At 38.9% G+C, this 13,502-nt stretch overlaps 1 protein-coding gene across 3 annotated transcripts in view; it reads right to left on the bottom strand.

The window, feature by feature from the left end:
* Positions 1-1,493: 1,493 nt before the first annotated feature.
* Positions 1,494-13,502, bottom strand: part of LOC126376469 (anillin) — a 65,834-nt gene continuing 53,825 nt past the window's right edge. For all 3 annotated transcript variants that reach the window (XM_050023853.1, XM_050023854.1, XM_050023855.1), the window contains 11 exons: positions 11,153-11,228; positions 10,029-10,178; positions 9,324-9,485; positions 8,353-8,514; positions 7,466-7,556; positions 6,650-6,796; positions 5,999-6,144; positions 5,224-5,304; positions 4,376-4,543; positions 3,905-4,105; positions 1,494-3,038 (listed from right to left, as the gene is read on the bottom strand). In XM_050023853.1, coding sequence (XP_049879810.1) covers positions 2,754-3,038; positions 3,905-4,105; positions 4,376-4,543; positions 5,224-5,304; positions 5,999-6,144; positions 6,650-6,796; positions 7,466-7,556; positions 8,353-8,514; positions 9,324-9,485; positions 10,029-10,178; positions 11,153-11,228 — 1,669 coding nt within the window. In that variant the 3' untranslated portion in view covers positions 1,494-2,753. The remainder of the gene's footprint in view (positions 3,039-3,904; positions 4,106-4,375; positions 4,544-5,223; positions 5,305-5,998; positions 6,145-6,649; positions 6,797-7,465; positions 7,557-8,352; positions 8,515-9,323; positions 9,486-10,028; positions 10,179-11,152; positions 11,229-13,502) is intronic.

The raw sequence follows: 13,502 nt of genomic DNA, 5'->3' as shown, positions 1-13,502 counted from the left end.
ATAAAAGAAAGTGCGCAATGCAAACAAATGAAACAATATTGCTTTCTTGATGAATCGCTTCGATGTGGCTTTTTAACCCCCTGCACTTAAGATTGCATTGTGTCCAAGTTATAAAAATAAAACATTGTACATAGAGTATTATATTTATTACGGTAATAATTGATTTTATGTACAAAGCATAAAATATTGTTCTACACATAACATTATTGCAATCTTCAATACTAATCTAAATGAATACCAAGTCGTAAAGCTAGTGCATTAATATAATCAATTATAGTATAGCATTACAAGATACATAAACAAACAATAAAATAACGATAAACTCGTTAGAAAAGTTATATAATATGTAATCTTAAACAATTGTTGAAAAAGTCATTATTAGATGGATTATTTGAATTGAGAATGTTTTCCGACAAAACAAAGCTGCGTTTCCGCTAAAGCGGATCGGAGCAGAGACTCTTCAATAGACACTAAAATATATGTTTTGTATTATGGCAACACTGCGCTTTTCTTTTTCTTCTACCCTTTTATCATCATGGCGACCGGGTGTTGCTATTTCTCCTTTTGTTAACCTCTCATCTGCCGAAATACCAGAGATAATAAACTTTACATTGTGTCTGGTTGAGATCTGCGTTCCGGCGTTTGAAAAGTTAATTTAAATAATTTTAAAATATTAGTCCGTTTCTAGATTCCAGCTTATGTTTTCATTCACATAACACCAGCGAAGCAGAGACGTATAGAAATCGACTAATCACATAGAGCGAGACAGTGATAGAACGTCACCTCTCTCATTCTCTCGCGCGCTGTGGTTGGTCACTTCCGCGCGTCTCCGCTTCGCTTCAGTGGGATACACTCTAAAGGGGTCGGGAAGACCGGGAAATCCAGTCCGTTAAATATTTCTTTTTGTCTACTCCGTTTCATCTTTTCACTGTACATAGTGAACCACACATCCAGATTAAAAATAACCTTTATAATCTACAATATTATAATTAGATTTCCCTTCAAGTCATCACAGAACCAAGATTTTGTTACTGTGACGATACGTATTATATATAAGCATAAAATTGAGTAGTTTCCTAGATCAAAGATAAATTATGAAATTATGATTACTAAATAAAGACAGATCTAAAAGTGACAAAAAAGTTTTCTTTTTTCTATTTAAACTATTTATGAATTTTAACAATGAAAAATTTAATAATAAATGCGACATTTTATCACGTTTTTCTATGTCACACGTCACAGGTTTTGACGTTTAGTAAAAAGATCAGTTACTTTTTCTAGTTGGAAACTACCCTATCCTAACCTAACCCAGCGTCAAACTTAAAGTTATCGTAAGGACACGGTTGTGAAAAACGAAAACTAAAAACATTAAATATGTCACACATTTTTGTGAAGCGTTTATATCTAAATAAAGTCAGTCAGAATACTAGATTAAATAAACAATGGTGCCGATACCAGGAAACACCTCCTAATTTTATTTTAAAGCCGAAAACGAAAGTGAGAGATGATTGATATAAGACATCACTATATAACATATGCTCATGACTATATTTCAATTAGATCCTTATTGGGAGATTGGGGGTAGTTGGACATTGGGGATTGAGGATAACTTGTTTTGATTGACAGCTGTTAATTTTAAAATGAATGAGTGAACGAAATAATAATCCGTCAACTTAATTCTGTCGAGTTATACGCCACCGTGAAAATTTTTAGTTAAGATTTCTGACTTAAGGTGTCGTGTGTTTCAGCGCATCAATTACCCGTTCCTTTCCTCTACGGTGGGTAAGAAGGTGACAGGTATATGTTAAAATAAAATTAGACGGTGTACAGGAATTAGTACCTAATAACTAATGACTATATTAGTTTTAAGCTAAGCAATAGTTACAATTTAACATTACAGCAGTTTAGCAACAATTAAGACACTTTGCAGCTTGTACTTAGTTTTTGTGATCCGAAGTCATTGAATTTATTTCATCAGATATATGTAATTTTCATACAAAAATCAGAAATGTGTTTAGCAAGATATATCTATGGGTAAAATTGTCATGGCACTGCCAAGCATTTTTTATAAAATTATATTAAATTATAACATATCCTATATGTATTGTCGTATAACTAAAACATTTACCTAATTAGTAAGGTTGTCAAGTCAGCGTTTTTATATAGTTTTAATAAGATACCTACTAAACATTAATTTCGTTACGATTGTAAAATCTCAAAATATCATCGGAATTACTGTTTGTGTAAGTATTTAAAAAAAGACAAATTAAAATAATAATACCATAAAATTCCCAATGTTATTTGCATATTTCTTTTTAAATAGTTTAGATTATGAAATTAAAATTTCCCATTTTCAAGTCAATATATAACAGACTACTAATGCCTGTGTGTAATGTATATGTCAAATTTAGATTTTTAAACATGTTTTTTTTTTTCAATCTTTGTACTACAGTTCACATTCTCGGGAATCATTCCTTCATTCATTCTTCAGACGTACACTTCAGAGCTTCGTTCTCTCTGATATCACTATTAACAATAAGATAATAGAGCCATTTGAATGCATATGCCGTTAAAAGTATAATACGTAGACAATGGCGCCGATTCGGACAATCAACTTAATTTGGCAGGACTAAAACTACTCTATCTCTTTCTTACGTTTACTGTAAATGAAGGACAGTATTAGTTTAAGAGATGCCAAAGTAAAATGAGGTTAAGTCAACCACAGTATAGGCACCATTATCTAAGTGCATCCTTCATTCATCGTCGGGTGTAGAGCAACGAACATACTCGAGCGCGCTGTTCAGACAGTCCAGCCAGACGTCCCGATCCTGTGCCGTGTCTGCGGCCAAGAGGTGTCGCCGCACCACAGACCCGTCCGCCCTCCTCACGTACACCAGGGACCCGCTGTCCGGGACTATGAGCCCCGCCGGCACTGAAGACTCGAGTAGGAGAGTGTTGGGACGCGCGCACAAGTCTCTAGGCGCTTTGATCACTTTCTCCGATATGACTGTTGTCAAGTCGATGTCGCCAATTGGCATCTGTGGAAATAAATTTTATTGTTTATTATATTATTTATATAGTAGATGAGGTACGGTAGACAATACCTAAATGAAAATAACTATTTCCAATTAAGTATAAGCAAACGGTGAACGCGTGTATAAGTATTTGACAGCCGTGCAAAGTTCAGTCGAATTATGTTTCAGTTCAATTTTGCTTGCCTGTCAAATCACGAACAATACCACGTTTCAAGGCGGTTAGTGTGTGGAGATGGTTATTGGAAGACAACTGCCTAACAATGATGTTTTAGTATAGATATATTATCTCCTAATAGATTGGATTTGAAGACTGTGCAGGTGTATATTGACAGAAGAAAAAAAGACATTGAAGAATTCTAATTTTAATTGAGTAGTATCCTAGTTCAAAGATAAATTACCAAATTCTGATTACTAAATAAAGACAGATCTAAAACTGACGAAAAATAGTATATTTTTTCTATTTGACTTATTTAAGAATTTTAATTAAGAAACACGTAATATAATTCCAACATTTTATCACGCATTTCTATGACGTCAAAGTGTGCTTTTTTATACAAGATTAATAAAAAGTATTATAAAGTATTTGTTATGCTATGTTATGTAAATGGTTTAAATAATTGGAAACTAGCCTATTGCGTCAGCATGTTCACGTGAGATTGATGAAAAACAAAAAAACAGTCCACTACCAATCAACATGTCTTGACAGTGAGTAACGGTAGTGAGAATGGTCTAGGGGCTATAGGAGTGTCGTGTGTGTTAGGAGTGTGTGTGAGTGTGTGTGTGTGAGCGATTTTTGTAATTATTTCTTTTTATTTTGGTGCAATAAAGTGTATTTGTATTGTATTGTATTGAGTGTCATAGAGTCCCACCTTCTTGCTGACGTCATCGGGGTACTTCCAGTAAGCGAGGCGCGGCGCCTGCAGGCGGAACCAGCGGCGGTGCCAGGCGCCCAGGCCGCTCACGTCGTCGAAGGCGGTGAGGAAGGCGGCGTGCGGCTCGGGCGCCGGCACGCGGACCCGCGCCTTGATCTCGATGTTCACCGAGCCCTCCAGCGGGCTGCCGTGGGGGACCTGCGGGGATAACACAACCACGACGTAAACACATTACCATATACCTTTATGTTTTCCAACTAAATATTAATATTATGTGTGTATATTTTAATGTTTTAAATGTATATGTGTGTCGTAGATTTTACCTAAATAAACTTTTTTATTATTATTATTTATTATTATTACATTGTTATTATTGCGTATGGTAGACAAAAATAAAATAACCTGCGTATTATTCCTTATTCTATGATTTAACTATAAAACATACAAGACATAGAGTTAGGTGCTGACCTTGCTGAGCGTGAAGGTCTTCCTGCTGGCCTGTGAGAGCGCGAAGATGCAGTAGCCGTGCAGTGAGAACTGCGGCGAGCGCACGGCGCCCGGGCCCGCGGGGGACACCACGCGCGGGGTCTTCAGCTCTGATACCTTGGATTTAGGTGTCAGCAGTTTGGAACTCGACTGGAATAAATCAAATCAATTTATTTGCGAGAACACATAAAATACAAAGAGGTGGTAAAATAATTCAAATAACACCGTTGTGAATAGAACATAATCGTTTAGAATAGAATAATTTATTTGCCAGAAAACAGAAATTTGCAGATCTTAATCACACAATGGCCTCGATTCCTGCAGACATCTCCTAATTTTATTTTAAGTTATACACGTCATTTTCTTATCCGCCGAAAAAGAAAGGGACGGATAACTGACAACTGATAATTTTACAATGAAATAATAACCCGGGCGAATAAAATAGGCATCTCGCTAATACGCGATCCGCTTGATATGTGCTGTCAACTTAATTCTGTTGGGTTATTGGCCAATATAAAACTTCCTTTTCGGCGGATAAGAAAATTACAGGTATAACTTAATATATAACCTTAGATGGTGTATACCGGAATCAGCACCATTATGTTCGTGTTTTCTAGGAAGGTTCCGTGTTTTGGAACACCAGAGGGGACTAAAGGCCACATAAAGCAATATCGCAATTTGATATTTGCGCATGTAAAAGTAAGTGCGCAATGCCAACAAACGTCAAATAGCTTCAATGAGGGCATTCGAAAACACCTCTAGATATTAAATCAAATGGGAGTGTGGAAATGTATGTGGAAATGACTTTGCGTGTGTAATGATTAACTCACCTTCTTGTTGGTAATGTGATATTTGATATCGTGCGGTAAGTTTTCTTTCGATGCTTGCAGCAGGTACACTTCCACTGTCACCTGAAATGTACACAACCATTATTACACATTACATTTTGATGTACAACGTACAACTCACGTCCGTAGCTCCTACCGGTGGACCCATAAGCGATCGGGACGCAGGATCGGAGGCAGACCCAGGAATCGACGAAGATTTTTTATTATGGGAGAAGTCATGTGGATTTTGTGGTCAATAACCTACGTCATTAACTCTGATTGAGCCGCCAAAACATGGCTCATGTAACTACATACTTACTAAGTAAATAGAAGAAAGTAAGATAATCCGTGCTTCTGAGTTGGTTGTGCTTCGGACAACAGGGTGATTAATTAGCCTGCAATACTAACCAAACTAGAGAACACAATGTGACTTTTATGGGGACCCATCGGGATTAGAATCCGGGACCTATTCGAGAGCCCGACGCTCAACCATTGACCCACGCATGCCGTTAATTTGCAATTACTTCTTATTGGTACGAATACTGAGGGCGATGATTCAGACAATGATTCTGAGTCGATATCAAGTGGAATTTCCTGTCGGAAGTCATGAAAATTTTACTATACTTATTATACTTTTGCGACGGAAAATTTCACTTGTTATCAACTCAGAAGCATGGTTTGAATCATCCCTCGAAGATTTCGTTACGATGTTACTAACAGCCTGTTTAAATGTTAAATTAGGGGCTTTTGACGGTTCAATAGAAACGGAAGCCGTTACCTTGAAGTCTGATGTGAGTCCGTCCATGCGTATCTCGTCGGGGAAGTGCAGCAGCGTGGCGGCGGGGCTGGTCAGCTGCATGCTGGACGCCAGCACGCGGTCGCGGCACTTCAGCAGGCATAGCGCGTGGTGGCCCAGCGCGCCGTCTGCGGGGACGAATACTGGTTATTGGAGATACACCATCACTGCGTGTGGTAAAGTCCATGACCAAGTCCTTAGACACATCATCGCAGCGATACACAGCTAACCCAGCTCAGTAATAACCCTGACACCAGCGTTGATGGGGTTGGTAATCCACTTCACAATCCACAAGATAGAAAATCGCAGCGTTACGAAATATATTTTTTTTATATATTTTTGAATAGGTTTTTTTGTAAGTAAATGTGTTTTTATATTAATATTTAGTTTATGCTGTAATTAGATTTACCTAGCTATGGAAATAAAAAAGTGATATGTCGGACAAAATATTAGGTTGGACTCAGGACCACAGGAAAATCGAAGTCAACGCTATAGAAACATGATATAAAATGCATGGGCCCGCGCCTTCTACTTGCAGGTGCTGGATATACATAATACTACAGAATAGATACATTTGAATATGAATTGTTTATTATAAACAGACACGCAAAAACAAGTCAATTTTCAACTGACCAGCGTTGAGTTGTCTGACGTAGTCCCTCCGGAGCGGCACGTTGAGGCTGGTGATATGAAGGGAGGCCATCCCGGCGGCGGCGGCCGGGCCCGCGCCCTCCACTTGCAGCCGCTGGATCTCGTGCAGGCACGCCTGACGACGATGCGCTACAGAGAAGAATATTGCTTATGAATCACGGGCACACCTGACACTCCGTACAAAAATCTTATTCTTCGGCCTCCACGATCCAGTGCTTGAGCGTTGGGCTCACGATCCGGAGGTCCCAGGTTCGAATCCCGGGACCTATTACTATTTATCAGTGTGTAGTTACATAAGTATGTCAGAGGCGTTTGGCGGCTCAATAGGAACCCTGGCACCAGGGTTGATGTTGGTCAGTGACGTCACAATCCACACGAGAGAAGAACCCCGCGTCCCGTCTAACCCATGAGTACTAGCGAGGCAGAGAGTCCTCGCGTTTCCTTTTACTCCTTAGCGGCTCACAGCCTTTTAAGACTAAAGTAAGAGCCAGAAGGGGTGAGATCGGTGTCAGATCCGAATTGGCGCGGGGCGGAGAGTTAAAGTAGTATTCTTGCTATGAGTTGACATAGTAAGATATAGAAAGAATTTGCAGGCTTAGTGAACGAAATTTTATGTGAATCAATATTAAAGCTAAAATTGCTGGCGCTCAACTTGCTTCGACGCCGCTCAGATAGATACGCTGTCAGAGTTTATCCGAAACATAATCTTAAAACTTCTTATCTTCATGAGTGTAATGTTTTCAAACGCATCCAAATGTTTTCTTTTGAGAGACAAAAAGGTTTTGGTGGGCTACTTACTCGCCAGTAACAGCAACCTTTCCCCTTCGGCTTGTTCTGTAGAGCCGCTGAACTCAACTGTTGCAGCGCATAGATTCAGAGCTTGGCTCGCCTGCAATCAATAACGTACAAATTAATCAACCACATTTTAAAACTAAAAACAAGCTTACTCCAATTGATTGACCAAGTTGGAGATGTCCTTAGCAAAGGTTTATAGTACGATCTACTTTGAATCGGCGTACGTGAATCGATTGATGAATGTGGAGGAAGTAAGAGAAGTGTGTCAGGATCGAAGCAAATGAAATTCCATAGTCTCTGCTTACCCCAAGTTTCTCTTTTCGTGTTCGTGTTTGAAAATATCGCTTGGACAGTATAAGGACCTGATGGCGGTGGTGTAAGAACAAGGTCATTCCGGGTTGGAATTGTTGTAAAAACTCTTTATTAAAAAGGACACAGGCTGTTTTTTGATATGACGTTTATCTACTTGTGTTTTTTTTAAATTGTTCCAATTTTCACTCTTATGCTATCTGCTAAGCTAGGTAATAAAGCTCTCTTTATCATAACGTTGGCGTCTTTTTACTGCAGGAATTCCGTCGGAGTCATAATTTATAATTCTCTTCTTTGGTGGTTTGTTACCTGTGATATAGCTTGCTGATGCTTGAGGAGTTTTGAAGCTCTTCCATGCATGCACTAGACACATAGTTCGAAGGTCGGACTGGAAGGATTGAGCGGGATGTCACATTGGATGTAAGAGTGACGATGTGTTACCTATGATATGACTTGCTGCTGCTTGAGGAGTATTGAAGCTCGTCCATGCATGCCGCACCATGGTCATCTGGTCACGTAGTTGGAAGCTCGTCAGGGTTGAGCAGGATATCACATTGGGTGTCAGAATGACGATATTTTACCTGTGATATGACTTGCTGCTGCTTGGCCACCTCGTGCTGCAGCTCCTTGATGCGCTGCCGCACCGTGGTCACGTTGTTGGCGGGCTCGCCCGGCGTGGGCGGGATGTCTCGCTCCGGGGAGTGGTGGCGGATTATACGCATCGGCGTCGATGGGGTTGATGACTGAAATTGGAGATACATTTAAGACTGGAGGACGCAACTGCACGTTTGCAGCGCTGTTTTTAATAGCCTATATTATTATCGCGTTGGAACAGGTCTAGTGTGGATCACGCTTCCCTAGCAAATGCCTTGAAGACTCCGGATTATAACTAGTTGGAAAAACAGACGACGGGAGACAGTTCCAATCCTTAAATTTAGTTAGGATTACTACATACAGACAGATCTAAACCTGACGGAAAACATTTTTTTTTTTCTATTTAAAAACGTAATAATAAGTCCGATATTTTATAAACAAAAGATGCATAATGTCTGTTATCCTTGAAATTAGAAGGTTAAACAAAGACAAATCTGAACAGCGCCTTCTACTGTTTTTTTGAAGAACGTTCCTGGAAAGATCCTCATATCACGTGCCAAGTTGTTGTAAGTTGTTGCCAACTATCGAAACGAAATATCGGGAGTTTCATATCCCCATTTAAACGCGGTAAGAACCCGTTATTATGTGTTTTAATCAAATCAAATATACTTTATTGCACAGAACTAAAATTTCAACAATCAGAAGTTATTACCTGTGATAGATTTTTTTAATTATGATAATAACCGCGTAAACTTAAAACAATGTAAGATCCTCATATAAATGAAGTAACATAAATATTTATGTAAAAAGTTAAGTTATTAAGTTTTTATTTAGTTTTTTAATATTTAGTTAAGGAACAAAGCAGTAAGACGGCACAATCTAAGAATGAGATTTTTGAAGCGTCTAGGATGTGGCTACAAGTAAACGCGCTGTAAAAGATGCAAGTAGGACAACTCACAGCATTCTGCATCCTCCTGTAGAAGCTGACGCTGTGCACCAGCTCGCTGCCCTTGTCCCGGCCGGTGGGAGTGGCCGGGGTGAGGGGCGCGGGCGCCAGCTGTTTGAGCGGGGACTTGAACTTCTTCTGCTCCTTGTATACGAAGCTTGTGGATGACACCGCCTGGGTCGACAAAAAAAAAATATTATCTAGATGACCCGGTGAACTTTTTTTTTATCATTCTTTTCAATAATTTCTCACTGTTTAAACCTCTGGATCACATTCCTGACCTCGTTTTACACAGACACTACACTTGTGTGTAATAACTGACGCCCACACGATTGCAGCCTAAAGTAACCACATGGGTAAGGTTGGGGGACGTGTGTGAGGTTACCTATCTGAGCCGCTGGTGGGGAGCGGCGAGTTGCCGTTCTATACGTAGTATTATTCCTTATTCGATGCCTGGACTACAAAAAACATTTCATAACCAAAATGAGCCTAATCGGCTCAGCCGTTGACGAGTTTTAGCGAGACTAACGAACAGAAATTCATTCTTATGTATATAAAGGGTGTTAGGGACATCGTTACGAATACTGAGGGGGATGGTTCAGTTCATTATTCTGATATTTACTCAGAATCGTTGTCTGAATCATCCCCCTCAGTATTCGTTACGATGTCACTAACATCCTGCATGCATATGCATACAAAAAGATTATAATCTTTTACCTTGTTGAGTTTAGGCGGCGTGGGCCCCTCACTGTCCAGAGCCTCGTCGAGGCAGGCGTCCAGGTCGCTGTCGCAGCCGCCAGACTCCTCCGAGTCACTCTCCCTCACTGCCTTTTTGTAGCTCGTGTTGTGGGTGTTCTTTTTTACCACCTGCAATGTATGGAGGTTTAGGGTTGAAAATGGTGACGATTATTTAATCAATCGTGTAGATGTGTCACATTGGCATTTAGTATATGAAAATCCGTGTTTATAGCTTATTTAACGTGCCATAATTAGTGACGTATCTCTCGTGTCTTTCGCACTAAGCTTTCAATCAATCAATAAATCTTTAATGCACAAAAACATAAACACAGGACATGTACAGACGAATAAAATAAGCACGATAGGCGGCCTTAGGGTCTTCTTCTCTCGTGTGGGTTGAAGGTGGAATACCAACCTCATTACTGAACCGCCAAAGGCCCCTGACATGGCTCATGTAACGTCTATATACTGACATCAGTAAGTAATAACCGAGACTAACGGTTTAACGTGGCTTCCGAAGCACGGAAACACAAACTTAACGCACGGCCGTAGGGTGAAAGAATTTTATGCATTTTTTTTATTTTTCTTGAACTTTGTGGTACATCATTGTCCTGCTGTGATTCTAATCATCCTATGTTAAACAGGGTATAACTATTTGTAAGAAAAGATAGCAGCAGTAGCGGAGCTCCAACAAAAAGATTAATACATTCTGATCAAATGATTGTCCGAAAGTAAGATGATCCGTGCTTCTGAAGGCGCGTTAAACCGTTGGTCCCGGTTACTTACTGATAGAAGTATATGTAGTCGTTACATGAGCCATGTCAGGGGCGTTTGGCGGCTCAATGATAACCCTGACACCAAGGTTGATGAGGTTGGTGATCCACCTCACACCCCACACGATACAAGAATAAAGAGATAAAGCGAGCAAATTGAAACAAAACCAACCTTAGCTGGGACACAATAGGACACTCAGACAATTTACTAGACTGATACTTAAAAAAACATCGTCTAAATTGGTGTTTGTGGAGAGAAACTTTGGAGAAGTATTGCAACCATTATCGCATCAGGCGCAAAGCAAATGCTGACTATAGAAAACAACTCACATTCATAACCTCTCGTCCGAAAGACGTCTCAGCCCAGTTGTCAGACTTGTTCAGTTTGTCCGGAATGTTCTCCAAACTGAAATATAATATTATACATTAAAACAAATGATAACTACTGTTGCACACAGGAAAACAAAAGACATCAACTACAATAGTACAGGAAAAATATCCTACAAATATATAAAACTTATATCAAATTTTATTTCCCACGCTTTGCTGTGTTTTGAGAAAATAATAAATATTTTGCAGATATAATTATAATAATAGTTTTAATGACAGGAATAGTTCTGATTTTTATTGATGTTTTCTCCGTTTATAGCTGAGGGAGTCCTATGTCTAGGATCGTGAATGTAATTACGTGAATACTTCTTTTGTATTGTCATCATCATCTCCCTAGCGCTAACCCATATTTTCATCCGCTTACCTAACCTGAAGATTTGACAGGTCCGGTTTGGTTTGTTATTTTGTATTATATAATGGAAATAATAAATAAATTTTAAGTTAACTACCAAAACATACCAAATTTAGTCTACATCTTAACAATATTCTTACAAAAAGAACGAAGACGAAAAGATAAAGTAGGTTTAAAATACAGTCCGTGTCATGAAAGAATTCCCGCTACAGCGGTGCTACTGTCGCAGATTCTGCATAGAACTATTATGACTTGTCACAGCGGCCCTAAGGCGGAGCGAGCGGTGCGATCGTACCGGGCGCTGTTTTTTTGGGGGCAAAATCAGCCAAGACGGGACCACTCTGGCTGGCAGCCCCGGATTCTCAGGGGAGTAACTGGATTGGGCACAACTGCACTCTGAGATAGACCACTTAGCGGCCACATAAAACTCATACATTTAATGGATAGCCGTAATCGACATTTTTAAAATATTTATTTAGGTATATTTCGGTGGCCGTAAACTAATTGAAAAAAAAAAACTGTATTTCGGGGGGCGCCACTGTGAGGTCTCGCACCACCTAAATATTTCGATAGGACCGCCACTGACTTGTCAATTAGTTTCATTAAAATCCGTCGTCTTCTTTCGTGGCGCGGATTATTATTTTATACCTACTTTCTTCTTTGGACTTGGTTTTGTAATAACACCTGTTACTTATAACAGTCCCATTACCTGTGTTTATATTGAGACAAATAATTAGTTTATGACAACAATTCGTACCGGTGCCGAGTTATATTTACTTTAACGTGATATAAATTTAAATGTGTTCCAATAGGCTAGTTTCCAACTAGTCAAATCAGTTACTTTTTACTAAACGTCAAAACACGAATTTACTATGGATTTTGTATGAAAAAGCACAAACACTCTCACTCTCTCTCTCTCTCTTTTGTGTGACGACATAGGAAAACGTGATAAAATGACGGACTTATTATTACGTTTTTCTTGATACATCATTTAAATTGAAAAAAGAAAATGTTTTTCTTTAGTTTTAGATCTGTCTTTATTTAGTAATCAGAATTTCATATTTTATATTAAACTTAGTACACGACCTATGGTATCCATTTCTAGCTAAGTACTCCTGAATAAGATCTATAATTGATTAAAAATCAACATGTTTTTTTACCTAATTTTCATTTTCCCTCAAGACTTTTCAGTATCTGTGGTGAAAAAAGTATACATTTACATGAAAGATTCTGTTCATTATACCTTGATGACCATATGGGCGATGGGGTGACCACCATGGGATTATCATATCCATCATCACGATTTTCTACCAAAACGAGGTAAATTTTGTCGCCTGAACAAACGTGAATTTATACAGGGTGTTAGTGACATCATAACGAATACTGAGGGGGATGATTAAGCTCATGATTCTGAGTCGATATCAAGTGGATATTCCGTCACCATACAATGTAAAACACGTGAACGCCTTTTTGCATTCAGATGTAATTTTTGTGATCAAAACCACGGCAATTGATCGTTAGTTTCATCATTTTCAACCCAGGTATTATTTTTTTTAATTATTATAATTTTTTTGGCAAGAAGAAAACCACTGCCCTATTTTCCCCTAAAAAGTAGCATGGAGAGGAATGCTACACCGACAAGAGCGAGGCTCTTAAATTAGTGATGATGATTTTATTACGCGTTTGTATTTTGTTGAAGAAAATTGCATCAGAATGTGATTTTTCAAAAAGGCACTTATGTGGTTTTCAATATAACGCGACGGAGATTAGTAAGCTTTATTTCAGAAAACATATGAACTTTGTTACATTTTAATCATTCCCTCTAAAATATACTATTTCGCTGCGGTAAAATATAAAAATTAGCAAGGATACCTACGTCCCGATAGTGGCTCGGCCGTCGTGTTCTAAGTCTCATGTCATCTTGTGACTCTGTACTGT

Source organism: Pectinophora gossypiella, chromosome 21 (genome assembly GCF_024362695.1).
Source record: "Pectinophora gossypiella chromosome 21, ilPecGoss1.1, whole genome shotgun sequence".
Taxonomy (NCBI): Eukaryota; Metazoa; Arthropoda; class Insecta; order Lepidoptera; family Gelechiidae; genus Pectinophora; species Pectinophora gossypiella.
Note: the sequence above shows the minus strand (reverse complement) of the source record. Positions and strands in the feature narration are given on the sequence as shown.